This window comes from Neovison vison, chromosome 9, assembly GCF_020171115.1.
Source record: "Neovison vison isolate M4711 chromosome 9, ASM_NN_V1, whole genome shotgun sequence".
Taxonomy (NCBI): domain Eukaryota; kingdom Metazoa; phylum Chordata; class Mammalia; order Carnivora; family Mustelidae; genus Neogale; species Neogale vison.
In genome coordinates this window covers 93,970,268-93,997,080 of record NC_058099.1, presented here as the reverse complement: position 1 = coordinate 93,997,080, position 26,813 = coordinate 93,970,268, and the positions used below count along the sequence as shown (strand labels likewise).

General features: G+C 42.7%; 1 protein-coding gene across 5 annotated transcripts in view; it reads right to left on the bottom strand.

The window, feature by feature from the left end:
- SMARCA2 (SWI/SNF related, matrix associated, actin dependent regulator of chromatin, subfamily a, member 2) overlaps positions 1–26,813 on the bottom strand; it is a 181,027-nt gene that overhangs the window by 2,903 nt on the left and 151,311 nt on the right. For all 5 annotated transcript variants that reach the window (XM_044265960.1, XM_044265965.1, XM_044265964.1 and 2 more), the window contains 2 exons: positions 26,498–26,599; positions 23,494–23,626 (listed from right to left, as the gene is read on the bottom strand). In XM_044265960.1, coding sequence (XP_044121895.1) covers positions 23,494–23,626; positions 26,498–26,599 — 235 coding nt within the window. The remainder of the gene's footprint in view (positions 1–23,493; positions 23,627–26,497; positions 26,600–26,813) is intronic.

Here is a 26,813-nt window from a genome sequence, read left to right as displayed (position 1 = left end):
AAATAGTCTACCTCCAAGGGTCTACTATGAATGATTTAACCAGTCATCTAGTGATGGCTGCTCAAGTTCCCAGCTTTTTTTTTTTTTTGCCCATGTAATAAGCAAAGCTGCTGTAAACCTCTTTGTTGGCAGATCTGGCAGAATTTGGGGGAGGTATGGTGAGTAGAACCATATGGTCAACTTCTAAGCGTTCTGTTTCATCAGCCTTCAGCAAGACAGCACCCCTATCCACCTTCACAGGGCTATTCTGAGGAATACAGACACGGGGGAGAGATCATCGTGCAAGGCCATGAAGGTAGGCGTGGAAGCCCAGGGACAAGGAAAATCTGTTCCGCCGCATTGTTCTGGAACAGGTGACCACCGCATGCCATTTTTAGGACTTGATGAGGAAGTCCCGGATCATATGGGGCTCTCTTTCCAACCAGTCATACTGGAATTTCATGTTTGTTGGGTCTCAAGGCACCTAGAAGTGGACCCTGCCCTGAAGGGAGTCATAGCTCCAGAAGGAAACTTAGGAGAGGTTCTCGGACTTCTCTGGTAAATATTGTGGTGGGTTCCCCCACTTCACAAAAGTGAAATCTTCTGTGGAGACAGAGGCTGACAACACAGTTGAGATCAGAGCTGCTCTGAGCCGCAGTGCCGGCCTGTGCCCTCTGTCCCCGCCAAACGTGACAGAGACCATCAAATTCGAGTACGCAAAGCAGTACTCCTTGTCGGGCTTTGGTCCCTTGTCCCCCGGTGTCTGCTGCAGAGTGACTTACAAGACAGGGGCCTGCCGTTTGGGTGGAGAAACGGGGGGAAAAGAAGAAAAGACAGGGGATGAGAAATTCGACCTATTCCTAGAAATGCATAAAGCTGTAGAGGCCTCTTTAAAAAATCTTGATGAATAGGAAAAAATGCAGTATCTATCTACAGGAGGAGCACTTCCTGCTATTTGGAGAACAGAAAAATCCATGCAAGGTGGAAAAGGGCAGAAAAGGTAAGAAAATGTCTCTCCAAGTAGATCATTTATAATTACACCTTGGAGTGTGGGATGCTGTTAAACTACCAGGCTGAGTCCGTGGACACGGACTTCCAAAAAAAACCACCCGACAGGCTGCCAGGCTCATGCAGGTGAGAGACTGGACCAGCAGAGGGACACTGTACACCGCGTCCCGAGGCTTTACGATCCCACCCTGTCAGACCCATGAAAAGGGCTAATCACCAACGCTGGCCGGCAGCAAAACGGCCCTTTGGAGATGTCCCTGTCTTCATCCCCCAAATGTGACACGACACGGCCGAAGGGGAAGGCTGCTGATCAGCTGACCTTGAGAAGGCGAGTTAATCCCAGACAGACTACGTGAACCCCGAGTTGTAAGAAAGGAAGCAGCAGAGGTCCTGGTTCAAGATGGGAGCAAAGGAACATTCTGACCTCACCTCCCAAGGACACGCCCCATCCCCAGCCACATGCAGAACAATTTCCTCGGGTGAGAAAACCCAGGCACGACCTGAGTGACCGCCATCTGGCAGGTAAGTAAGGAAAACCCACCCAACCGGTAGGAGAGGCTGAGACACTCACTGTAAATCCCACCCCTGGGATGGTGATCCAAGACCAGGAGGGAAATCAAAACCTGGAGACTCTCCCCAAGAAGGGAAGGGTGTGACCCCCACACTGTGCACCCCAACTTTTAAGACTGGCACCTGAGACAGGAGTCTCTGGAACATCTAGCTTTGACCACCCATGGGTTGGCCTGTGTAAGAACCCCACAAAGCTTCGGGAGCTGAGAAATGGGTCTCTTGTCCCAGGACTCAGGACAGAGGCAATGACCGAGCATCACCCAGACTTCTGGGTGCTCCTTTGTTAAGCATCACCCCGAAGGTGGACCCGCATTTGAAGGCCCGCTGGGGTGCTCTCTAGGGATGGAGGGATCTTTGCACTTTCCCCCTACCTCCCACCAGTTTACGTCATACCTGTTTACCTCCTGGCGAGAAGCTTGTACACTCCTCTGGTACCCCAATTTTAGCAGCTACCACCCCCTCAGGGCACAAGAAAGCCGGGAGTCCAAGAATGCCGGTCTTTCGGTGACAGAGACCTCTCAGATTACCTTCACAGGGACGGTCTGAGGGACAGCTTCTAATGAAACACACACATCCATCTAAGGACAGACAGTAACCCTTTCCTGTGACCTTGGGGGGGCGTTATCTTTGAGCTCTTAATCTGCCACACATGAGAATGTATCTCTCAAAGGGCAGTTTTCAGACCGTTCTAGCACCCTGGGTTTCCGTGACTGCCAACCAGGGGCCGTCTCGAGGTTGCCCGGCTCTGGGGGCCAGCAGGCTTCGGCTTGTGACCCAGCAGCATACTGTAGGGTTACCTTCCTGACAGGTCGCTGCCTGAGGGTCTGGCATTGAAGGGCCTGAACCATGATGCTCACGGAGATCCTCCCCTTTGAGACTGGTCCGTGGCACAATCTTAACAACAGGGAACCCCTAAAAATGGGCTGCCTGGACCATCACGAAGGTGAACAAGCCAGCCAGGAGGCTGGGGTGAAGAAGTTTCATCTCCACTGAGAGGCTACTCCGTCAAGAGTCAGAGAAATGATGATGTAATACATCAAAACCAACGCCGAGTCAAGGAAAACAGAATCAGGACTGGGCTCCAAATGAAAGAGGAAGGTGAAACCTCAGTTAGGGACCTTTACTGTCATGTTCTGGAGGACTTTGTCAGAAGAGGAATTGAAAATACATAATGGCCATAAAAGTGCTCACTGATGATGGATGATGGATGAACACGGTGAGAACTTGCACAAAGAGGTGGAGAATACCCACCAGCCGCCAATGAAGGTCACGGACGAAGCTCCAGCATGTAGTGCCGGAAGTGGAAGCTCCATGAGGGGAGTTCCACAGAAGACAGACTGAAACCCAAGGGGGGCGCATGAAAAATACAATGGAAACCCCCTCAGAGTGGCAACAAAGTTTTCAGCAGACTTTCTACCACAGAAGGGAGTGGCAGATACATGCAAAGGGCTCAAAGGGAAAAAAAAAACGGGGGGGGGGGGCACCAGGAACACTGAGCCTGGCAAGTTTATTATTGAGAACTGGAGAGAGAAAAATGTTTTCCAGACAAGCACCAAGTAAAGCTCATCGACACCAGGCAGGCCTTCTTAAGAAGTGTTACAGGGACTTTTTGGGCTAAAAACAGAAGGTGCAAATAATAAATCTCACTGGTAAATATACAGTAAATGTAGTAAACTGATCACTTGTAAGTTAAGTTAGTAGGAAGGTTAAAAGATAAAAATGACACAAGTAACTATAACTACAGTAATTAGTTGAGCTACACAAGTATATACATAAGATAAGGGGATTTAAATGTGACGCTGAAAATATAAAATGTGGAGAGGTGCCTGGGTGGCTCAGTCAGTTAAGCATCTGCCTTCGACTCAGGTCAGGATCCCAGAGTCCTGGGATTGAGTCCAACATCAGGCACCCTGCTCAGCAGGGAGTCTGCTTCTCCCTCTGCCCCTCTCCCCACTTGTGTTCTCGCTCTGTCTCTCAAATAAATAAAACCTTTTAAAAAAATCCTAAATGGTGCAGAGGGGAGATTAAAAATGTAGAACTTTAGAATATGTTAAAACTTAAGCTATTATAAACTTAAAGTAGACTGTATTATAAAAATCCCCTGGCCACACAAAGTGAAAGCCTACAGTCAATACACAGAAGATGAAGAGAACTACAGAGACCACTAAACAGAGTCAAGAAACCACAGATGAAGGGATGTAAGACAAGAAAGGTGCAGAGAGGAACCACAAAAACTCTAGAAAGCAATTAACAAAATGGCAATCAGCACAGAGTTGTCAAGATTTCTTAGGCTGCAGGTTGGTTCAGCATCTGTCAATCAGTGGGATGCAGTACATTGATAAAAGAGAACAAGAACCATAGGACACTCTCAATAGATGCTGAAAAAGCATCTGACGAAGTACAGCATCCTTTCTGGATCAAAACTCATCACAGTGTAGGGATAGAGGGCACATACCTCAGTATCATCAAAGCCGTCTATGAAAAACCCACAGCAAATATCATTCTTAATGGAGAAAAACTGAGAGCTTTTCCGCTAAGGTCAGGAACACGGCAGGGATGTCCGTTACCACCACTGCTATTCAACATAGTACTAGAAGTCCTAACCTCCGCAATCAGACAACAAAAAGAAATAAAAAGCATCCTAATCAGCAAAGAAGCAGCCAAACTCTCACTCTTTGCAGATGATATGATACTTCATGTGGAAAACCCAAAGACTCCACTCCAAATCTGCTAGAACTTGTACAGGAATTCAGTAAAGTGTTCAGGATATAACATCAATGCACAGAAATCAGTTGCATTCTATACTCCAACAGCAAGACAGAAGAAAGAGAAATTAAGGAGTTAATTCCATCCACAACTGCACCCCAAACCATAAGATACCTAGGAATAAATCTAACCAAAGAGGTGAAGCATCTGTACTCAGAAAACTATAAAGTACTCCTGGAAGAAACTGAGGAAGACACAAAGAAATGGAAAAACGTTCCATGCTCATGGATTGGAAGAACAACTATTGTGAAAATGTCTATGCTACCTAAAGCAATCTACACATTTAATGCAAACCCTATCAAAATACCACCAACTTTTCTCAAAGAAATGAAAGACGTAATCCTAAAATTTATATGGAACCAGAAAAGACCCGGAATAGCCAGAGGAAGGTTGAAAAAACCAAAGTTGAACCAGGACCTCTGCTGCTTCCTTTCTGGACTCCAAATTCCAGACTTCCGGCTCATTACAGAGCTGTCATCATCAAGACAGTATGGTACTGGCACAAAAACAGACACATTGATCAATGGAACAGAACAGAGAGCCCAGAAATAGACCCTCAACTCTACGGTCAACTAATCTTGGACGTTTCCACTTGCACGTCCAGTGGAAAAAAAGTCTCTTCAACAAATGGTGTTGGGAAAATTGGACAGCCACAAGCAAAAGCATGAAACTGGACCATTTCCTTACACCACACACAAAAACAGACTCAGAATGGACGAAAGATCTCAATGTGAGGCAGGAATCCATCAAAATCCCTGAGGAGAACACAGGCAGCAACCTCTTCAACTTCAGCCGCAGCAACTTCTTCTTAGAAACATCACCAAAGGAAAGGGAAGCAAGGGCAAAAATGAACTATTGGGACTTCATCAAGAGCAAAAGCTTTTGCACAGTAAAGGAAACAGTCAACAAAATCAAAAGACAACTGACAGAATGGGAGAAGATATTTGCAAATGATGTATCAGGTAAAGGGCTAGTATCCAAAATCTAGAAAGAACTTATCAAACTCAACACCCAAAGAACAAAGAATCCAATCAAGAAATGGGCAGAGGACATGAACAGACATTTCTGCAAAGAAGACATCCAGATGGCCAACAGACACATGAAAAAGTGCTCCACATCACTCGGCATCAGGAAAGTACAAATCAAAGCCACAGTGAGATACCACTTCACACCAGTTACAAGGGCTAAAATTAACAAGTCAGGAAACAACAGATGTTGGTGAGGATGCAGAGAAAGGAGGACCTTCCTACATTGTTGGTGGGAATGCAAGCTGGTGCAGCCACTCTGGAAAACCGTATGGAGGTTCCTCAAAAAGTTGAAAATAGAACTACCCTACAACCCAGGAATTGCACTACTGGGTATTTACCCTAAAGATATAAACATAGTGGGGCGCCTGGGTGGCTCAGTGGGTTAAGCCGCTGCCTTCGGCTCAGGTCATGATCTCAAGGTCCTGGGATCGAGTCCCGCATCAGGCTCTCTGCTCCCTCTCTCTCTCTGCCTGCCTCTCTGCCTACTTGTGATCTCTCTCTGTCAAATAAATAAAATCTTTAAAAAAAAAAAAAGATATAAACATAGTGATCCGAAGGGGCACGTGCACTCAAATGTTTATAGCAGCAATGTCCACAATAGTCAAACTATGGAAAGAACCTAGATGTCCATCAACAGATGAATGGATAAAGAAGATGGGGTATATGTATAAATGGAATACTATGCAGCCAGCAAAAGGAATGAAAGTTTACCATTTGCAATGACATGGATGGAACTAGAGGGTATTGTGCAAAGTGAAATAAGTAAATCAAAGAAAGACAATTATTATATGATCTCCCTGATATGAGGAATTTGAGAGGCAAGGCAGGGGTTCGTAGGGGTAAGGGAGGGAAAACTGAAATAAGATGGGACTAGGGAGGGAGAAAAACCTTAAGAGACTCTTAATCTCAGGAAACAACCAGGGTTGCTAGAGTGGAAGGGGATGGGAGGTATGGGGTGCCTGAGTGATGGATATTGGGGAGGGTTTGTGCTATGGTGAGTGCTGTGAATTTTGTAAGACTGATGATTCACAAACCTATATCCCTGAAACAAATAATACATTATATGTTAATAAAAAATTAATTTAAAAAATTAATTTAAACATAAATGGGTTAAAGGGGGCAATCAAAAGATGTGTTGACTGACTGGATCAACAGAAACAAGAGCCAACTCTCCGCTGCCTACCAGAGACTTTCTCCAGCTCTACAGCCACACAGGCTGAGAGGGAAGGGATGGAAAACAAAATACTCTAAGCAAGTCAAAACTGTGAGCAGCAACAGCTAGATCAGACCAAACAGACTTAAACGAAGACTACACCAAGGGGGAAAAGAAAGGCACTACATGACGATAAAAAGGTCAATCCAGGAGACAAAACACTCATAAATATTCATGCACCCAATATAGGAACACCTAAATACATGAAGCAAATATTAAAGGATATAAAGGAAGAAAAGGACAGTACCACAAGAAAAGTAGGGGATCTCATAATCTCGTTTACACCAGTTAATGGCCTTACCTGACACACGAGATCACAAAGTTAACACATGTTTAGAGAACATTCCATCCAAAAATGGGAGAAGGCACATTCTTCTCAAGAGCACATGCAACATGATAACATGTTGGGCCACAGAACATTTCTCAAAACATCTAAGAAGAATGGAATCATGGAAAGCACCTTTTTATTTTTAACTACAAAAGTATGAAACTAGAAATCACAAGAAGGAAACGGAAAAAACACAAAGATGTGGATTCTAAACATTCTGAGAAACCTGTGAGTCAACAGAGAAATCAGAAAGGAAATAAAATCTCTTGCACAAATGAAAATCAGAAATGCAAGGTTTCAAAATCTGTGTACGCAACATAAGCAGTTCTAAGATGGAAGTTCATAGCAACCCAAGCCTACCACAAGAAACAAGAAGAATCCCAAATAAATAAGCAACTAGAAAAATATAGCTCAAGGTTAGTGGAAGAAAGGAAAGAAGTCGGGAAATTAGTGAAATTGTGGCTTAAAAAAAATAGAATGCATCAATGTAACTAAAAGTTCATTATTTGAAATGATAAACAAAATGGATAAACCTCTGGCAGATTCATCAAAAGAGGGCTTAAATAAAATCAGAAATGCAAAGGAGCATAAGCAACTACTGTAAACAACTATATGCCAACAAACTGGAAAACAGAAAAAAAAGGATCAGTTCCTAGAAACTATCTTCCAAGGCTTCATTATGAAGAAGTAGAAAATCTGAATAGAGCAAGTCCAAGTAATAGAATTGAATCAGTAATTAAAAACCCCACAAAGTCCAGGACCAGAAAGTTCCACAGGTAAATTCTACCAACCACTTAAAGAACAGTTATAACACATCCTTCTCAATTTATTTCAAAAATTAAAGAAGGAATGTTTTCAAATTCATTTAACAAGGGCAGCAGTACCTTGATACCATACAGACACAGCACAAGAAAAGAAAATACAGGCCAATATATGTGAAAGAAACAGATGCAAAAGTTCTGAAGAAAATGTTAGCAAACTGAAATCAACAATGCATGAAAAAGTCACAAGAGCAGTCAAGTGGGATTTCAAGGAGGCAGGATGGTTCAAATCCACAAAACAATGTGCTATACCACATTAGCATAATGAAGGATGAACGTATCTCAGTAGATGCTGAAAACACATCTAATAAAATTCAACAGCCATTTATGATAAAATTCTTAAAGGAGGTATAGAGGAAACATACCTCAACATAATGAAGATCATATATAAAAAAACCCACAGGTAACAACATATTCAAATATTGAAAAACTGAGAGCTCTTCCCCTGAGATCAGCAACAAGCCAAGGATGCCTACTTTTGCCACTTTTATTCAACATAGTATTGGAAGTCCTAACCACAGCAGTTATTGAAGAATAATAAATAAAACTGTCACTATTGATAGAGGGCATGATGCTATATATAGCAAAACCTAAACACTCCACCAAAACACTATTAGAATGAACAAATAAATTTGGTCAAGTAGCAGGTTACAAAATTAACACAGAAGTCTTTTGTTTCCTTACAGGACTAATGAGCTCAGAGAAATCTAGAAAACAGTCCTACTTGCAACTGCACCAAAGATATAAGAATACCTAGGGATGAATTTAACCATAGATGGAAGACCGGTACTCTGAAAACTCTAAGACATTGATGAGAGAAACTGAAGTTGACACAAATAATGGAAAGATATACCATGCTCATGGATTAGAAAGCTTAGTATTATTAAAATGTCCATACTGTCCACAGCAATCTAAAGATTCAATGCCATCCCCATAAGAACATGAATGGCATTTTCCCAGAAAACTAGAACAAAAAGTCCTAAAATTTGTATGGACCGCAAAGGACATCATATAGCCAAAGCAATCTTGAGAAAGAACAAAGCCAGAGGTAGCAAGCGCCCTGATTTCAAACTATACTACAAGTCTACAGTAATGAAAACGGTATGGTACCGGCACAAAAACGGACACATAGATCAATGGTACAGGATGAGAACTTAGAAATAAACCTATGCTTATATAGTCAAAAGAAGCAAGACTATAAAATGGGGAAAAGACAGTCTCTTCAATAAATGATGCTGGGTAGACTGGACAGCTACAAGCAAAAAAGTGAAACAGGACCACTGTCTTATACCAAATACAAAATAAATTCAAAAGAAAATAAAAAGGTTAAATATGAGACCTGAAACCATAAAAGTCCTCTAAGAAAACATACAGTAAGCTCACTGATGTCAGTTTCAGTATTTTTTGGTACTAGTTTCTTCAGGCAAGGGCAACAAAAGCTAAACAAAAGGGACTAGGTCAAACTAAAAAACTTTTGTACACTGCAACCATCAACAAAATGAAAAGAACCTACTGAATGTTTTTTTTTAAGATTTTATTTGTTTATTTGACAGGCAGAGATCACAAGTAGACAGAGAGGCAGGCAGAGGACCCTGATATCATGACTGGAGCTGAAGGCAGAGGCTTTAACCCACTGAGTCACCCAGGTGCCCCTAGAACCTACTGAATGTTAATGATATTTTAAAATTATACATCCACTGAGGGGTTAATATCCAAAATATGTAAAGAATTCACAAAATTTAATATCGGATAAACCCAATGAAAAAATGGGCAGAAGACTTGAATAGAGATTTCCCAAAGATGCCAGCCAACAGCAACATGAAAAGAGGCTCAACATCACTCACCAAGAGGGAAATATAAACCAAAACCACAATGAGAAAGCACCTCACACCCATCAGACTGGCAATTAAAAAGAGAAGTAACTATTGGTGAGGATGTGAAAGAAAAAGGAACACTCATGCCCTGTTGGTGGGTATGTATATTTGTGCAGACACTAACAAAAACAGAATGGAGATTCTTGAAAAAATTAAAAATAGTACTACACACATGATGCAGCAGTGCCACTTCTGGGTATTTATCTGAAAAAGGAAAACATGAATTCAAAGAGATAGATGTACCCTTCTGTTCATTTCTGCATTCTATCTATCATATCTATCTGCCAAGGTATGGAAGTGACCCATGATCTACCAATAGAGGAATGGATAAAGATGTGATCTATATACACAATGAAATAGTACTCAGCCACAAAAAAGAATGAAATCTTGCCATTTGCTACCACATGGATAAATCGAGAGGATATTATGCTAAGTGAAATAACTCAGGCAGAGAAAGGCAAATACCATGTAATTTCACTTAAGTATGAAATCTAGAAAAGAAAGCAAACAAATGGACAAAATAGATGATAGATACAGGAGACAAATGATTGATTACCAGAGAGGGAGGGGATATGAAAGGGACTTCATAAACCTTGATTTATAAGATAAAGTCTTGGACATATAATGGGCAGCATAGGGAAAACAGCCAATAATACTGTAATAACTTTTTATGGATTCAGATAGTAACTAGATTAGTTTGTAATACTTGAAAATATCAAATCACTATGATGTACACCTAAAACTAAGAGGATATAGTATGTCAATGATACTTCAATAAAAAGATCCATCTGTATGCTCCCTACAAAAGAATTCAGATCTAAAGAAACACAGACTAAGAGTGATTGAGATGGAGAAAGACCATACAAATCAAAACCCAAACAAAGCTGGGGTAGCTATAGTTCTATCAGGGAAAATAAAGAAGACTGGAATAAGAACATGAGCATTACATAATGATGTGGTGGTCCATCCACCAAGAGGATATAACACTGTGAATATTACTGAACCCATCATAGGCACACCTACATACATCAAGCAAATATTAATGGACCTAAAGAAACAGCAATTTTAAATCACATGACTTTACTACATCCAATGGCATCAATGGAGAGATCAACCAGACAGAAAAGCAATATGGAAACATAGGTCTTAAGTGACATGTTGGATCAGAGGGCCTTAACAGATACATATAGACCATTTCATCCAAAAGCAAAAGAATAAACATTTTTCTTAAGTGCCCATGGAACAATCTCCAGGATAAATCATACATGAGGCCATAAAGCTAATCTGAATAAACTTAAGAAGACTGAAATAGAAAGCATCTTTTCTGACCACAATGTATGAAAACAGGAACTAATTTGAAGAAGAAAACTGGCACATTAAAATGTGGAGATTAAACAATTGAACAACCTATGTGTCAACAACAACAAAAAAAAATCAAAGGAGAAATAAAAAATACACTGATGAAATGAAAATGAAAACACAGCATACCAAAACTTAGACTGCAAAGACGCTTCTAAAAGGCTACACTGAGAAAGAAGAAAAATCTCAAACAGCCCATTTTTATACCTCAAGGGACTAGAAGGACAAACCAAGTCCAAAGTTAGTAAAAAGCATAAGATAATAAAGATCAGAGCAGAAATAAAGGAACAAGAGTGTAAAAAGAAAAAGATCAGTGAAACTAAAAGCTGTTTCTTTGAAAACCAACAAAACTGACAAAGCTTTGGCTATACTCACCAAGAAGAAAAGGCCACACAATCAGAAATGAAACAGAAGTTACAACTGATACCACTGAAACACAAAGGAGCTTATAAACCTACTATGAATAATTAATATGGCAACAAATTGGACAACTTAGAAGAAATAAATTCTTAGGAATATACAACCTATCAAAACTGAATCATAAAAAGAGAGAAAATATGAACAGATCAATTATTGTGTAAGAAGACCAAATCAGGGGCACCTGGGTGGCTCAGTGGGTTAAGTCACTGCCTTCCACTCAGGTCATGATCTCAGGGTCCTGGGATGGAGTCCCGCATCGGGTCTACTCAGCAGGGAGCCTGCTTTTCTCTCTCTGCCTGCCTCTCTGCCTACTTGTGATCTCTCCCTGTCAGATAAATAAATAAAATCTTAAAAAAAAAAAAAAGGAAGAATATGATCAAATGAGTCATCATTCCAGGGTGACTGGCTGGCTCAATCAGTAGAGCATATGACTCTTGATCTCGGGATTGTAAGTGTGAACCCCATGTTGGATATAAAGATTACTTAAATAAAATCTTAAGGAAAAATCTTAAGGAAAAGGAGAGGGATTTATTCCAGGCATGCAAGGATGGTTTAAATCTGTAAGTCAACCAACATGATACAACACATTAACTAAATAAAGAAAGGATAAAAATCAGGATCATCTCAATAGATGTAGAAAAATCATTGGACAAAATTCAACATCCATTTATGACAGAAACTCTCAACAAAGTACATATAGAGGGACACTACCTCAACATACTAATGGCCATATGTGACAGGCCCACAGCTGATAATACATTTGGTGGAGAAAATCTGAAAGCCTTTCCTCTAAGATCGGGATCAAAAACAAGGATGCCCACTCTTGCCACTTTCATCCAACACAGTATTGGAAGTCCTACCCTGAGAAGTTAGGCAAGAAAAAGAAAAGGCACCTGTGCTGGAAAGGATGAAGAAAAATTGCCACTATTTGTAGATCTTATTAGATACAGAACACCTTAATGACTTCAAAATACGTTAGAGCTAATCAAAGAATTCAGTGGAAGGATACAAAATCAGTATACCACAATCTTTCTGTATACTAGTAACAAGCTACAAGAAAAATTAAGAAAACGGTTCCACTTACAGTTGCTTCCCAAAGAATAAAATACCTAGGAATAAATTTAACCACGCAGGTGAAAGACCTGTACAACAAAAACTATCAGGTATCAAATGAAACAAAGTGAAGCATACCCAGAGAAATGGAAAAAAAAATAATAGTGCTATCAACTGGAAGAAACAGCATTTTAATATGTCCGTACTACCCAGAGCAACCTGTAGGTTCAATGCAATCTATCAAAATTCCAATGGGATTTTTCACAGAAATTTAAAAAAAAAAATCCCCTAAAATCTGTGTGAAACCACAAAAGATCCAGAGTAGCCAAAGCAATTTTGAGACAGAACAAAGCTGGAGGTACCACATTCACTTATTTCAAACTATATTACAAACTTACAGCAATCAAAACAGTATGGTACTTGCATTAAAAATACACATATAGATCAATGAAACAGAATAGAGAGCCTAGAAGTAAAGCACACACATGATCAATTTACAACAGAGCCATGAACATACCATGGTGAAGGGACAGTTTCTTCAGTAAGTGGTACTGGGAAAACAGGACAGTCACATGCAAAAAAATGAAACTGACTTACACATAACAAGAATTATTTTAACATGGACTAAAGACTTGGGCATATGATCCGAAACCATAAAATTCCTAGAAGAAAACGGGCAGTGAGATCCTTGACATTGGTCTTGACTTAGGTATCTGCTCTGAAAAATTATTGCTAGCAAAAGCAAAAATAAACAAGTGTGACTATATGATATGAAAAAGCTTCTACACAACAATGGAAACCATCCACAAAATGAAAAGGCAACTACCGAATGGGAGGAAAAGAAAACAAAACCTGCAAATCGTCTCTGTTAAGAAGTTAATACTCACAGTCTATAAAGGTCTCCTACACTCAACAGCAAAACAATCCAATTAAAAAAAGGGGCCAAGGTGGGGGGCGCCTGGGTGACTCAGTGGGTTAAAGCCTCTGCCTTTAGCTCAGGTCACAATCTCAGTGTCCTGAAATTGGGTCCCACGTCGGCCCTGCTTCCCTTCCTCTCTGCCTACTTGTGATCTCTGTCAAATAAATAAAAATCTTTTTAAAAAGGGGGGGGGCCAAGAATTTAGACAGACACTTTCCCAAAGACATATATAGATGGCCAATAAGTACAGAAAAAGGTGCTCAACATCTCTCATCATCAGGGAAATGGGAGATCAAATCCACAACGAGGCCTCACCTCGCACCTGGGAAAATGGCTGGATCGAGAAGACCAGAAGCAAGAGCGCTGGTCAGGATGTGGAGAAGAGGGGGCCCTTGAACAACGCCGTGGGGATGTAAATCTCTGCAGCCACCATGGAAAACAGTGTAGAGGGTCCTCAAAAATTTTAAAAAAAGTATATTACCCATCAATTCCAAGTATGGGTGTGTCCATGAAGAAAATAATGCTAAGTTAAAAAGATGGGTGAACCCCCGTGTTCACTGCAGCATTACCTACAGCCCGGATTTGAAAACAGCCAAGTGCTCACTGTGAATAAAGAAAATGGCGGCGGGGGCGGGGCGTCTGGGTGAGCGGTGGAATGTAGTTCAGCCATAAAAATAATGAAATCCTGCCATTTGTGGCAATGTGGATGGACCCAGAGGGCATTATACTAAGTGAAATGAGCAAGAGAATTACCCGTATGATCTTACTTAAATGTGAATTCTTACAAATAAAACAAACAAAAACCCTCCCAAGAACCCAAACACTGAAGCTGTTTGCCAGAGGTGGGGCTGGAGGGTGAGTGAAGGGGGTCAAAAGGTACTTCTAGGTAGAAAATCCATAAGTCTGGTGGGTTGTGGTAGCGCGTGGTAACTACAGTTAGTAACACTGCGATAGTTGGTAAGAAAGGAGATCTAGGATCCCGGCAAAAGAAAACACGTGTAACTGTTTGTGGTGATGCCTCTCCTTCAGATTTACTGTGATCATTTCACAATAAATACAACAACCAGTATGTCGTACACCTGAAACTAACAGGTCACTTACACCCTCAGTTTTAACAAGAAAAAGTGGAAGAAGAGGCCGAAAATAGGGTCAGAGAGAGGCCGCGTGAGTACAGTGTTCTCACCTTCAGCCTCCAGACGGACCCACAGCACCCAGGGACCTACAGATTTGTAAGGTAGTAAATTTGGGTTGTTTAATCCACTACATCTGTGCTGGTTTGTGACGGTGGCCCCAGAAAGCTCACACACCGCGTCTCAGGAGAGCTCCGGGAAACTAAACCGTGAGGGGTGAGAGGGCAGCTCCGTGAAAGCGGATTAGCGATGTGGCGGTAAAGGAAGGAAGGATCTCACTGAGGTCCCTTAGGTAGAGCTAAGTCATCAAATGCTGGGCTATCAAACTGGGGAATAACCGTATGGAATTAGAGAAGGTGAAATTAATAAAAGGCAGACTCGCTGGAGAGACTGACACGGAGAGCAGACGTGGGTGAGGCGACACAGACCCCCATCACACTGCTGACAGATCCAAACTCCAGGCTGGGGCAGGACTCCTGTGTCTGAAAAACGTCTGCCGTGAATCAGGGGTAGACATGCTCAGGGGGAGTATTTAGAGTAAGACTGATCGGTTTCCTGGACTCAATACTGAATGCTAACACATACTGCTGTCCAAAGGCACTCCCTGCTATGGGAAAATGTTCATAAAATAGAAAAATTGGGCTACGAAACAGTGTGCTGTGCTCTTACAAAGAAAATAGGTAGAGAAAAAAGTGGAAGGCAAATTCTCAAAATGCTAAATGTATACCGGGCGATAGAATTACAAATGGTCCTTTCTTAAGAAAAAATATTTTCCAAGTTGTCTGTTCTAAATATGTAATCAGGAACAAACCTATTAAGAAAAAGTTTGAAGTGTATCTGTACTGTTTCACACAGCAGACCGTAAACCACTGGGATTAATTACCTGGAGAGGAAGTATGGGGTGAAGATGTAACTAGGTAGGAAAGTTTTGAGTTGTGAAGGCGGCCTTAACCTTGTATAAATATAAGAATGATCAACCAGAGCTGGAATGAAGCTAAGACAGAAGAGGTCTAGGGTGCAGAATTTTTGAATGGATAAAGAAGATGTGATACACACACACACTAATATTACACAGCCATAAAAAGAGCGAAGCCATTTGCAGCAACTCGGACGGAGCTAGAATATCACACGACATGAAAGAAGTCAGCGAGATGGTGGAATGGGAGACCTAAATATCATCGGGTACCAGGAGTTCAGCTCGATAGTTACCAAACCATTCTCGACACCAACAAACTCAATAGGAGAGAGAAGAGAAGAGCAGCAATGCTAGGAACAGAACGTTGACCACTCTCGGGAAGGTAGGATGTGCAGAGAATTGAATCCAAAACAAGGGGGAAGATAAACCACAGGCGGAGGGGCCGGCTCCCGGGAAGCAGTGGAGCAGCGAAGCACAAAATCCGAACTCTTAGAGGAGTCTGCTCTGCTGAGGGACGTCACTACAGAGGCTAAGCAGGGATGGAGCCCTCACGGGGACAGTGTGGTCTCAGGATCCACAGGGTCACAGAGAGACCAGGGGTGTCTGAGTGTGGCAGAGCCCCCAGGTATCAGAGCAGGATAGCTCACTGTGGAGAAGGAGCTGAGGAGTGGGCTCTCAGCTTGGGGTTACCTTAAACCGTGATCCGCGGCACAGTTGGGCCACGGCTCTTCAAGCAGGGACCCCACAGGTGGCGGATCCGGGGAGTCTCCTTCCTTCTTTCTCTGGGAGGAGCAGCACAGGAGTGCGCTGCAGAAATCTGCATTTGGAGACTCCAAATGGGCCGTGTGCCAGAGACAGAAATGCTCAGTCACAGGCCGGGTGAGCTCAGAGCGCGGCCTGAGACCAGGGAGACGGAAGGGGTTGACTGCCTTTCTCTGAGGGCGCACTGAGGAGCAGGGTCCCAGCTCTTGGCTCTTCTGGGTGGAAACTGGGAGGGCACCATTTTCATTCGCATCCTCCAAAGCTCTACAGAAAGCGTTCAGGGAACACAAGCTCCCAAGAGCGAACCTGAGCAGATGACTTAGCCTGGCCCCTGGCAAGGGCTGTGCAATTCTGCCTCAGGCAAAGGCATTTGAGAATCACTGCAACAGGCCCCTCCCCAGAAGATCAGCAAGAACATCCAGCCAAGACCAAGTTTGCTGATCAATCAGAACTGCAGAGCTACAGAGCTAAGGGAGAGCAACACAGAATTCATGGCTTTTCCCCCTTGATTCTTTACTCTTTCAAAGTTAAATTTTTTTTTTTTAAAGATTTTATTTATTTATTTGAGAGAGAGAGACAGTGAGAGAGAGCATGAGCGAGGAGAAGGTTGGAGAGCGAAGCAGACTCCCCATGGAGCTGGGAGCCCGATGTGGGACTCGATCCCGGGACTCCAGGATCACGCCCTGAGCCGAAGGCAGTCGTCCAACCAACTGCGCCACCCAGGCGTCCCCTCAAAGTTAAATTTTAAAAAATTTTTTTTCTTATTCTATTTTTTTCATTTTTCATGTGCCTACTTTAACATTTTTAAACTATCTTATCAATACCTTTTTAAAAACCTTTTTTCATTTTCATTGCTATAGTCATATTCTATCCATTCATTGTATTTAACCTTATTTTTGGTATACATATAGGTTTTTCTTTGTTTACAATTTTGGGATACAGTTTCTTCTAACAGATCAAAATATACCCTAAATACAGCACATGCCTTTGTTCTGGTCTCCAGCCTGATCACATTCTTTTCTTCTTTTTTCAACCCACTTATCAATTCCTTTTTTAGAATGTTCTTAATTTTCATCCTTACAATCATATTCCATCCCTTCACCATGTTTACCCTTATTTGTGTCTATATATAAGTTTTTTATTTTTTAAAAAATTTGGGAGGTAGTTTCTTCTAACAGATGAAAATACAGCCAAAATCAAATGTGTGACTCTGTTCTGTTCACCAGTCTAATATACATATATATATTTTTTCTTTTTTTCCTCCTTTCTTCTCCCCCCAGTTTAGGGTCTTTTCTGATTTGGTTAATATATATTTTTCTGGGGTAGTTGGTACCCTTTTAGTATTTTGTTCTCTCATTCATCTATTCTTATCTGAATAAAATGACAAGGTGGAAAAACTCACCTCAAAAAGAGAATAAGAGGCAGTACCGAAGGTTAGGGACCTAATCAAATGGACATTAGTAATATGTCAAAATTAGAGTTCAGAATGACAATTACCAAGGTGCTAGCTGGGCTTGAAAAAAGCATGGAAGATACTAGAGAATCCCTTTCCAGAGAAATAAAAAGAACTAAAATCTAACCAAGCTGAAATCAAAAAAGCTATTGATGAGATGCAATAAAAAATGGAGGCGCATACTGCTAGGATAAATAAGGCAGAAGAGAATTAGTGATTTAGAAGATCAAATGATGGAGAATAAAGAAGCTGAGTAAAGAAACAACTACTGGACCACGAGGGGAGAATTCAAGAGATAAGTGATACCATAAGATGAAACAATGTAAGAATAATTGGGATCCCAGAAGAAGATAAAGAGAGAGGGAGGGGCAGAAGGTATATTGGAGCAAATTATAGCAGAGAATTTCCCTACTTTGGCAAAGGGAACAAGCAACAAAGTCCAGGAAGCACAAAGAACCCCCCTAAAAATCAATAAAAATAGGTCCACACCCCATCATCTAATAGTAAAACTTACAAGTCTCACTGATAAGGAGAAAATCCTAAAAGAAGCTTGGGACAAGAGGTCTGTAACATAAAATGGTAGAGATACTAGATTGGCAGCAGATCTATCCACAGAGACCTGGCAGGCCAGAAAGGACTGGCATGATACACTCAGAGCAGTAAATTAGAAAAATTTGCAGCCGAGTACTATATCCAGCTAGGCGGTCATTGAAAATAGGAGAGATATAAAGCTTCCAGGACAAACAAAAACTAAAAGAATTTTCAAACACCAAACCAGCTCTACAGGAAATATTGAAAGGGCTCCTCCAAGCAAAGAGAGAGCCTGAAAGAAAGGAACAGAGACAATATACAGTAACAGTCACCTTACAGGCAATATGACGCACTAAACTCCTATCTTTCAGTAGTTACCCTGAATTTAAATGGGCTAAATGCATTCATGGATTCTTCTACCCACTTAAGCCCCCATGTTGCATCACCACTTCCTCATATCAGGGAGATCATATGATAGTTGTCTTTCTCCACTTGACTTATTTCGCTAAGCAAGAATCCATGAAACAAGATGGGATAGGGAGGGAGACAAACCATAAGTGACTCTTAATCTCACGAAACAAACTGTGGGTTGCTGGGGGGAGGGGGGTTGGGAGAAGGGGGGTAGGGTTATGGACATTGGGGAGGGTATGTGCTTTTGGGTAAATTGGAAGGGGAGGTGAACCATGAGAGACTATGGACTCTGAAAAACAATCTGAGGGGTTTGAAGTGGCGGGGGGGGGGGGTGGGAGGTTGGGGTACCAGGTGGTGGGTATTATAGAGGGCACAGCTTGCATGGAGCACTGGGTGTGGTGAAAAAATAATGAATACTGTTTTTCTGAAAATAAATAAATTGGAAAAAATAAATAAATAAACGGGCTAAATTCCCCCAATAAAAAGACACAGGATATGAACCATGAGAGACTATGGACTCTGAAAAACAATCTGAGGGGTTTGAAGTGGCGGGGGGGGGGGGGGTGGGAGGTTGGGGTACCGGGTGGTGGGTATTATAGAGGGCACGGCTTGCATGGAGCACTGGGTGTGGTGAAAAAATAATGAATACTGTTTTTCTGAAAATAAATAAATTGGAAAAGAAAAAAAGACACAGGGTATCAGAATGGATTAAAAAAAAAAAACAAAACCCATCAATATGCTGTCAGCAAGAAACCCATTTTAGACCCAAAGACACCACTAGATTTAAAGCGAGGGGGTGGAAAACAATTTACCATGCTAATGGAAATCTAAAGAAAGCTGGAGTGGCAATCCTTATATCAGATCAATTAGACTTTGCGCCAAAGACTATAATAAGAGATAAGGAAGGACAATATATCATACTCAAAGGGTCTGTCAAACAAGAAGATCTAACAATTTTAAATATCTATGACCCGAACATGGGAGCAGCCAACTATATAAACCAATTAATAACAAAATCAAAGAAACATATCAACAATAATACAGTAGTAGTAGGGGGCTTTAACACCCCCCTCACTGAAATGGACAGATCATCCAAGCAAAAGATCAACAAGGAAATAAAGGCTTTAAATGACACATTGGACCAGATGGACATCACAAGATATATTTAGAACATTCCATCCCAAAGCAACAGAATACACATTCTTCTCTAGTGCACATGGAACATTCTCCAGAACAGATCACATCCTGGGTCACAAATCAGGTCTCAACCAGAACCAAAATATTGGATCATTCTCTGCATATTTTCAGACACAATGCTTTGAAAGTAGAACTCAACCAGAAGAGGAAAGTTGGAAAGAACTCAAATACATGGAGGCTAAAGAGTATCCTACTAAGGAATGAATGGGTCAACCAGGAAATTAAAGAAGAATCTTAAAAAATTCATGGAAACAAATGAAAATGAAAACACAACTATTCAAAATCTTTGGGACACAGTGAAGGCGGTCCTGAGAGGAAGTATACAGCAATACAGGCCTTTCTCAAGAAACAAGAAAGGTCTCAAGTATACAAACTAATCCTGCACCTAAAGGAGCTGGAGAAAAAACAGCAAAGAAAACCTAAACCCAGCAGGAGACCAGAAATAATAAAGATCAGAGCAGAAATCAATGAAATAGAAACCAAAAGAACAGTAGAACAAATCAACTAGGAGCTGGTTCTCTGAAAGAATTAGTAAGATTGATAAACCCCTGAAAACTATTCCTCTAAGGTCAGGAACACATCAGGGATGTCCATTATCACCACTGCTACTCAACATAGTACTAGAAGTCCTAGCCTCAGCAATCAGACAATGAAAATAAAAAGCATCCGAATTGGCAAAGAAGAAGTCAAACTCTCATTCTTTGCAGATCATATGATTCTTTATGTGGAAAACCCAAAAGACTCCACTCCAAAATTGCTAGAACTCATACAGGAATTCAGTAAAGTAAAGGATATAAAAAGGATATAAAATCAATGCACAGAAATCAGTTGCATTTCTATACTTCAAGAGCAAGACAGAAGAGAGAAATAGTAAGGAGTCGATCCCATTCACAATTGCACCCACAACCATGAGAAACCTAGGAACAAACCTAACCAAAGAGCCAAAGAGTCTGTACTCAGAAAACTAAAAAGGACTCATGAAAGAAACTGAGGAAGACACAAAGAAATGGAAAAACGTTCTGTGCTCATGGACTGGAAGAACAACTGTGGTGAAAATGTCTACGCTATCTAAACAATCTACACATTTAATGCAATCCCTATCAAAATACCTGCAACTTTTTTCAAATAAATGGAAGACATAGTCCTAAAATTTATATGGAACCAAAAAAGACCCTGAATAACCAGAGGAATGTTGAAGAAGAAAACCAAAGTAGGCGGCATCACAATTCCAGACTTCAAGCTCTATTACAAAGCTGTCATCATCAAGACAGTATGGTACTGGCACAAAAATAGACACATTGATCAATGGAACAGAATAGAGAGCCCAGAAATGGACCCTCAACTCTACAGTCAACTAATCTTGGACAAAGCAGGAAAGAACGTCCAGTGGAAAAAAGGCAGCCCCTTCAACAAATGGTGTCAGGAAAACTGGACAGCCACATGCAGAAGAATGAAAGTGGACCATTTCCTTACACCACACACAAAAACAGACTCCAAATGGATGAAAGACCTCAATGTGAGACAGAAATCCATCAAAATCTTTGAGGGAAACACAGGCAGCAACCTCTGACCTCAGCCACAGCAACTTCTTCCTAGAAATATCACCAAAAGCAAGGGAAGCAAGGGCAAAAATGAACTACTGGGACTTCATCAGGATAAAAAGCTTTTGCACAGCAAAGGAAACAGTTAACAAAACCAAAAGACAACTGACAGAATGGGAGAAGATACTCACAAATGACATATCAAGTAAAGGGCTAGTATCCAAAATCTAGAAAGAACTTATCAAACTCAACACCCAAAGAACAAAGAATCCAATCAAGAAATGGGCAGAGGACATGAACAGACATTTCTGCAAAGAAGACATCCAGATGGCCAACGGACACATGAAAAAGTGCTCCACATCACTCGGCATCAGGAAAATACAAATCAAAACCACAGTGAGATATCACCTCACACCAGTCAGAATGGCTAAAATTAACAAGTCAGGAAATGACAGATGCTGGCGAGGATGCGGAGAAAGGGGAACCCTCCTACACTGTTGGTGGGAATGCAAGCTGGTGCAGCCACTCTGGAAAACAGCATGGAGGTTCCTCAAAAAGTTGAAAATAGAGCTACCCTATGACCCAGCAATCGCACTACTGGGTATTTACCCTAAGGATACAAATGTAATGATCCGAAGGGGCATGTGCACCCGAATGTTTATAGCAGCAATGTCCACAAACCACAATAGCCAAACTATGGAAGGAACCTAGATGTCCATTAACAGATGAATGGAAAAAGAGGATGTGGTGTGTGTGTGTGTGTGTGTGTGTGTGTACACACACACACACACACATACTGTACACACACACAATGGAATACTACGCAGCCATGGGAAAAAAAAAAACCCAAATCCTGTCATTTGCAACAACCTGGTTGACTAGAGGGTATTAAGCTGAGCGAAATAAGTCAATCAGAGGAAGGCAATTATCACATGATCTCTCTGATATGAGGAATTGGAGAAGCAGGGCGGGCAGCCGTCAGATGTTAGGGAGGGAAAAAATTTAACAAGATGGGATTGGGAGGGAGACAAACCATTAAACACTCTTAATTTCAGAAAACAAAGTGCAGGTTGCTGGGGGTTGGGGAAGGGAGGGATCGGAGGTCTGGCTGACGGACACTGGGGAGGGCATGTGCCACGGTGAGTGCTGTGAAGTGTGTAAGCCTGATGTACCCCTGGGGCTAATAATACATTATATGTTACTAAAATAAAAATAAGTCAGAGAAAGATAAATACCGTATGATCCCACTCACAGGTAGATTTTAAGGCACCAAGAAACCAAGCTAAGGAAAAAGAAACAAAGCAAGAAACAGACCCTTAACTAGAGAGAACGACCTGAGGGTTACCAGAGGGGAGGAGAGAGGGATGGGGGAAGTAGGTGATGCGGACAAAGGACGGTGCTCATCGGAAAAGCACTGAGAAATGTGCAGAATTATTGAATGACTCTGCTGTACACCTGAAACTAACGTAACACTGGATGGTAACTATTCTGCCATTAAAATAAAAAGCTTAAGAAAACTTCTGGACACACCAAAATTCAGCAATCCCAGTAAATATCCTAATGCAGTATTTGAAAAACTCAAAGTTAATCCCCCCCCCAAAAAAAATCCACAATGAACAAAATACCAAAATGTAAATGAAGACAGGATCCACATTTGATCCATGATGGGTAAGAAGGACAACGTTTCCAACCCATTTTGACAATTATTTGCTGAGACACAGATTCTCCCAGTGGGCTTGGTCCTGGGCCCAGCAGCCTCAGGGAGCGGGTCAGAAATGCTCACAAGCCCCAACACAGGTTACAAAATCAGAAACTCTGGGGATGGCACCCACGGATCAACACTCCATCAGTCCCTCCAGGGGAGAAGATCACCATGGTACACAACAGATAGGCAAGAACAGCAGTGTGCGTAGAAAATGCATTTCACGCTGACTTCTCAAAGACAACATCCACTGAGTCTTCGCGAGGACGCTGGCCCAATGCTTAGTTCCTTGCGCGCCTGGGGGGGTTTTAATACCCAGCTTTTATAGAGAAGGAAAGTAACCTTGAGCAGGGTTACCTACCTGGCCTGAGGTGGCCCAGCAAGGACACAGGAGACCAAGGAATGGAATCCAGATCTGCGGGGCTGGAAGACCTGTTTTGTTAGCCCCTAGGGAACCGGCAACGTGGGTGGCAAAGGGCAGAGAAGCAGAGGAAGCAAAGGCCTGGGCTTACCCTCGGACTCGGACTCCTCCTCCTCCTCCTCCTCCTCCTCTTCATTGCTGTCGTCCTCACTCTCTTCCTCTTTGGCGATTTTCTGCCGAGCGCTCTTAAACACGGACTGTAAGACGATCGAGTCTTCGTAGATCTGGAGGGTCAGAGTGGTCCCGGTTACAAACCACATGCTGAGAACCCAAGATCCTCCTGACTGCTTTGTGGTGGGTGAGTCTGTTAGAAACACTGGGAGTTTTCATGCCTGGGGAAGCCCAACAGGAAAACGCTGAACTCAAACACTGACACACGGATTCTTCTGGGAAAAGCCCATTGTGGTTGAAATAATTTGTGTGTGTGTGTGTGTGTGTGTGTGTGTGTGTGTACCCACCTGCATGGGTATAAATACTTAGGGAAGGGTGGCGTAGCCTCTCATTTTTTATGACAAAAAGAGTGTTTTAAAAACTGCATTTCTGGGGCGCCTGGGTAGCTCAGTGGGTTAAAGCCTCTGCCTTCGGCTCGGGTCGTGATCCTGGGGTCCTGGGATCGAACCCCAAGTTGGGCTCTCTGCTCGGCGGGGAGCCTACTTCCCCCTCTCTCTCTGCCTGTCTCTCTACCTGCTTGTGATCTCTGTCAAGTAAATGAATAAAGTCTTAAAAAAAAAACAAAAATAAAAACAAAACCCTGCATTTTTTATTTGAGTTGTTCTATCCAAAACTGTGGTAAAGTGACCTCCTTAAACACGCAAAAGCCCTAACAAAATGGAGGCTCGTCTTCATCATCCATTTATCAGCACGGGCTGTTACTACTCCAGTCAGTACTTCCCTTTTAGTGTCTGCTCACACCTGAGCACATCCCTGCAGAGTTGCCAAGATCTGAAGCTCCAACCGGTCCCTTCTCTCAAAAAATTAAAAACAGAAGTGCCACGTGATCCCGCAATCCTGCCTCTGGGTATGTACCCAAAAGAGCCGAGCGCAAGGTTTTGAAGGGAGATTTGCACACCTGTGTCTCTGAAGGGCCAAGAGTGCAAGGAAACCCAGGGTCCGCTAGATGCAGGAACAAAATACAGTATATACAAAAAATGAATTCTTTAGCCTTAAAAAAGGAGAAATCCTTCCACCTGATACCACAAGGTTGAACCTTGAGGACAGGATGCTGAGTAACAAAAGCCAGTCACATGACGACAAATAAAGTCTTCGCTTCTGTGAGGTATCCGAGTCAAATTCACAGGTTCCCAGGGCCCAGAGCAGGGTACTGGGAGGGGAGGGGAGGGGTCAGTGGGGTTTCACGGGTAGAGAGTTTCAGCTGTATCAGATGAAAGCATTCTGGCAATCTGTTGGACGATGAAGAGAACATAATACTGAACTGTACCCTCAAAAAGGGTGAAGAGGACACATTTTAGGTGTTTCAACAAAGAAAAAACCATGGACAACAACGGTCCTGGCTGTAAAACAGAGTCCTTTATTGGAAAGAGGAGCCACAAGCTCACAAAGGTGACGGGACACCCCGGAGTGAGCACCACAGGACAGAGTGGGAAGGGGGCAGAGGGTAGGGAAGGGTCCTGGGATGGGGCCGTGGGGGCAGAATCTGCGGAAATGAGAATTCAGCTGGATAGGAACAGGTGAGGAGGATTCCATCGGGGCTGAGAAAGGAGGGGGCTTTCTAGGGAAGGAGACCAAGTGTGTGCATCTGGCATTGTGCCAGGTCAATTTCTGGCCATGACCGTGGACTGTGTTGGGCAAGATGCTGCTGTCCGGTGGCCACATAAGAAGTACGCGGGCTCTCTCTGTCCTCTTGCTTGCGCCAGCACGAATACCCTGGGAAGCAAGTGGTCACGGGCCCAATGTGATTAGACCACGAACTGTTCGGGGGGAGGAGCAGCAGGAAAAGGAGGCTACGGCACGAGAGTAGGCTCTGACTTTGGAAAGCAGCCTAGGGAGACGAGATTCATTCTGGACCCTGATCGCGCACGGTGGGTAGTAGACGGGAGGGCAACGAGGGCCATGAGAGAGACAGACAGACAGACTAGTCCCCAGGATGGAGAAGGAAGCCAGTCACGAAGCCACCTGTGACTACTTCATGTGTGAGACGGGGTGCGGGCAGACAGGGAGGCTGTGGCAGGGGATGGGGCCTGGGGGCCCAGCCGCATGCCGCCACGGGAGGGTAGAGGACACCACTGTGAACCTGGAAATGTACCGTCTTTTCAGAAAAGGTCCATGCAAGGGTTCTCCTGTTCTCCAGTTTCACGACTGGAATGGCCATGAGGGCAGAAAAAGCAAGATCCGGAGAGAAGCCTAAGGAACTTATTGCTGGCTTGACACGGACACCGGGCAGCAGACACACGGACCTCTCCTGCCTTCCCCATGATACAAGAGCACTGGGCTGGAAATACAGACAGGAGAGAAGGGGCACCTGCACAGGGGAAGCGGAACGGAGGTGCCATTAAAGTGAGAGGCTCCTCCCCTAGTTATTCTCGTCAACTGAGTGTCACTTGCTCAAACACAGCAGACACGGGGAGTTCTTGATGCAGTGGGCTTGATAAGCATTGAGAGACAGTGGTTCTTTTTTCTCTAGGTTTTTTTTCCCCCCTTACATCACAGTAGTTTCACTTCTTTTTTTCCCCTTAAATCACAGTAGTTTCTTCCCTGATGCAAGGGTGCGGTCAGAAAAATGAAGGTGAATATAATCAAATACACAGTCTTGACAAAAGCAGAAACTGTACCTCTAGCCTTTAAGCATTGCACTAAGTGATTTCCTGGAATTCCTCCTCTAATTAGAAGCCAAGCCTTGAAGGGAAGCACAAGTAGGAACTAGCACATCTGTGGTACAAAGAGGCTGGCCTTAATCTCAAAGTGCCAAAGCCTCGATTTACTTACATACTAGCTTAGGATGGACGTTATGACTTCTCATTTTTGATTCCATCCGGGGGGAGCAGCAATGATTCAAACAGCAGAAAAATGGAATCTATCACTTAAAAGCGCAGGAGCACAGGTAACGTTCCACATTTTTCAGAAAACTGAAGACGTACCTGGGATCCCTCCAAGTTGAAGGTCTGAGCGTTGTGGCAGAGAAGCATGACGTCTTTCTCCAGGTCACCCAGGCTCCGGTACTTGTGATTACGAATTCTTTCCTAAAGCAAATTTCGGATAAAAGAGAGGAAAGAAGAGGAAGAAGGAAGGAAGGGGAAACAAACAAACAAACAATCATTACTTGGTCCAAAAAAAAAAAAAAAAAAAGTTATTTGATTTTCCCTTTGTCTTCAGAGCAGACAGCCCTACTGGGGATGCGGGAGTGAACAACTCCAGGGGGCGCCAGTCAGAGAGACCACCCTCCCACGGGGTCCC